Source organism: Etheostoma cragini, unplaced genomic scaffold (genome assembly GCF_013103735.1).
Source record: "Etheostoma cragini isolate CJK2018 unplaced genomic scaffold, CSU_Ecrag_1.0 ScbMSFa_3970, whole genome shotgun sequence".
NCBI classification, from domain to species: Eukaryota; Metazoa; Chordata; class Actinopteri; order Perciformes; family Percidae; genus Etheostoma; species Etheostoma cragini.
Window position 1 is genome coordinate 982 of NW_023268294.1, and position 476 is coordinate 1,457.

The 476-nt window shown below is 51.1% G+C and overlaps 1 protein-coding gene across 1 annotated transcript in view; it reads right to left on the reverse strand.

Moving 5' to 3' along the window:
* Window positions 1–326, reverse strand: part of LOC117940998 (zinc finger protein 318-like) — a gene marked incomplete at its 3' end in the record, with an annotated part of 1,099 nt that extends 773 nt beyond the window's left edge. Inside the window, exon 1 of the mRNA XM_034866101.1 lies at window positions 121–326. Coding sequence (XP_034721992.1) covers window positions 121–316 — 196 coding nt within the window. The remainder of the gene's footprint in view (window positions 1–120) is intronic.
* Window positions 327–476: the final 150 nt, after the last annotated feature.

Sequence of the window (476 nt, forward strand, 5' to 3'; positions counted from 1 at the left end):
CCCCCCCCCCCCCGTTACGTTAAAAAAAGCAAAAACAATGACAAAACAAACAAATGCGATACAAATAAAAGACATAATCATAATTAATTCATTGTTATCTTGTTAAAGCAGCGGACCGACCTTTGGCGCCGGCCTCGGCGGCGGCGGTCTTGTTGTACGGGTGTTTGTAGGGCTGAGCGGGGGGGAAGTCCTCGGGACTGTGGGGGGGCAGGGCTATGCTGGGGGGCGGGTACATGGGCGGCCACTGCTGGTGCATGTAGGGCAGGTAGTTCCCGTACTGGCTGTACCCCGGCGGGGGGAAGTTGGGCGCCAGCATGGCCGGGTGCACCTGAAACCATGAAATCTATTGTAAGTGTGTGAAAACATTATGGGATGGATCCCTCCAGAGATAGACCTTATAGTTTAACATGAAACAGAAATCACCATCACCAAACCCACCAGACTCCATGTAAATAATCACTACTTTTAGCATGTAT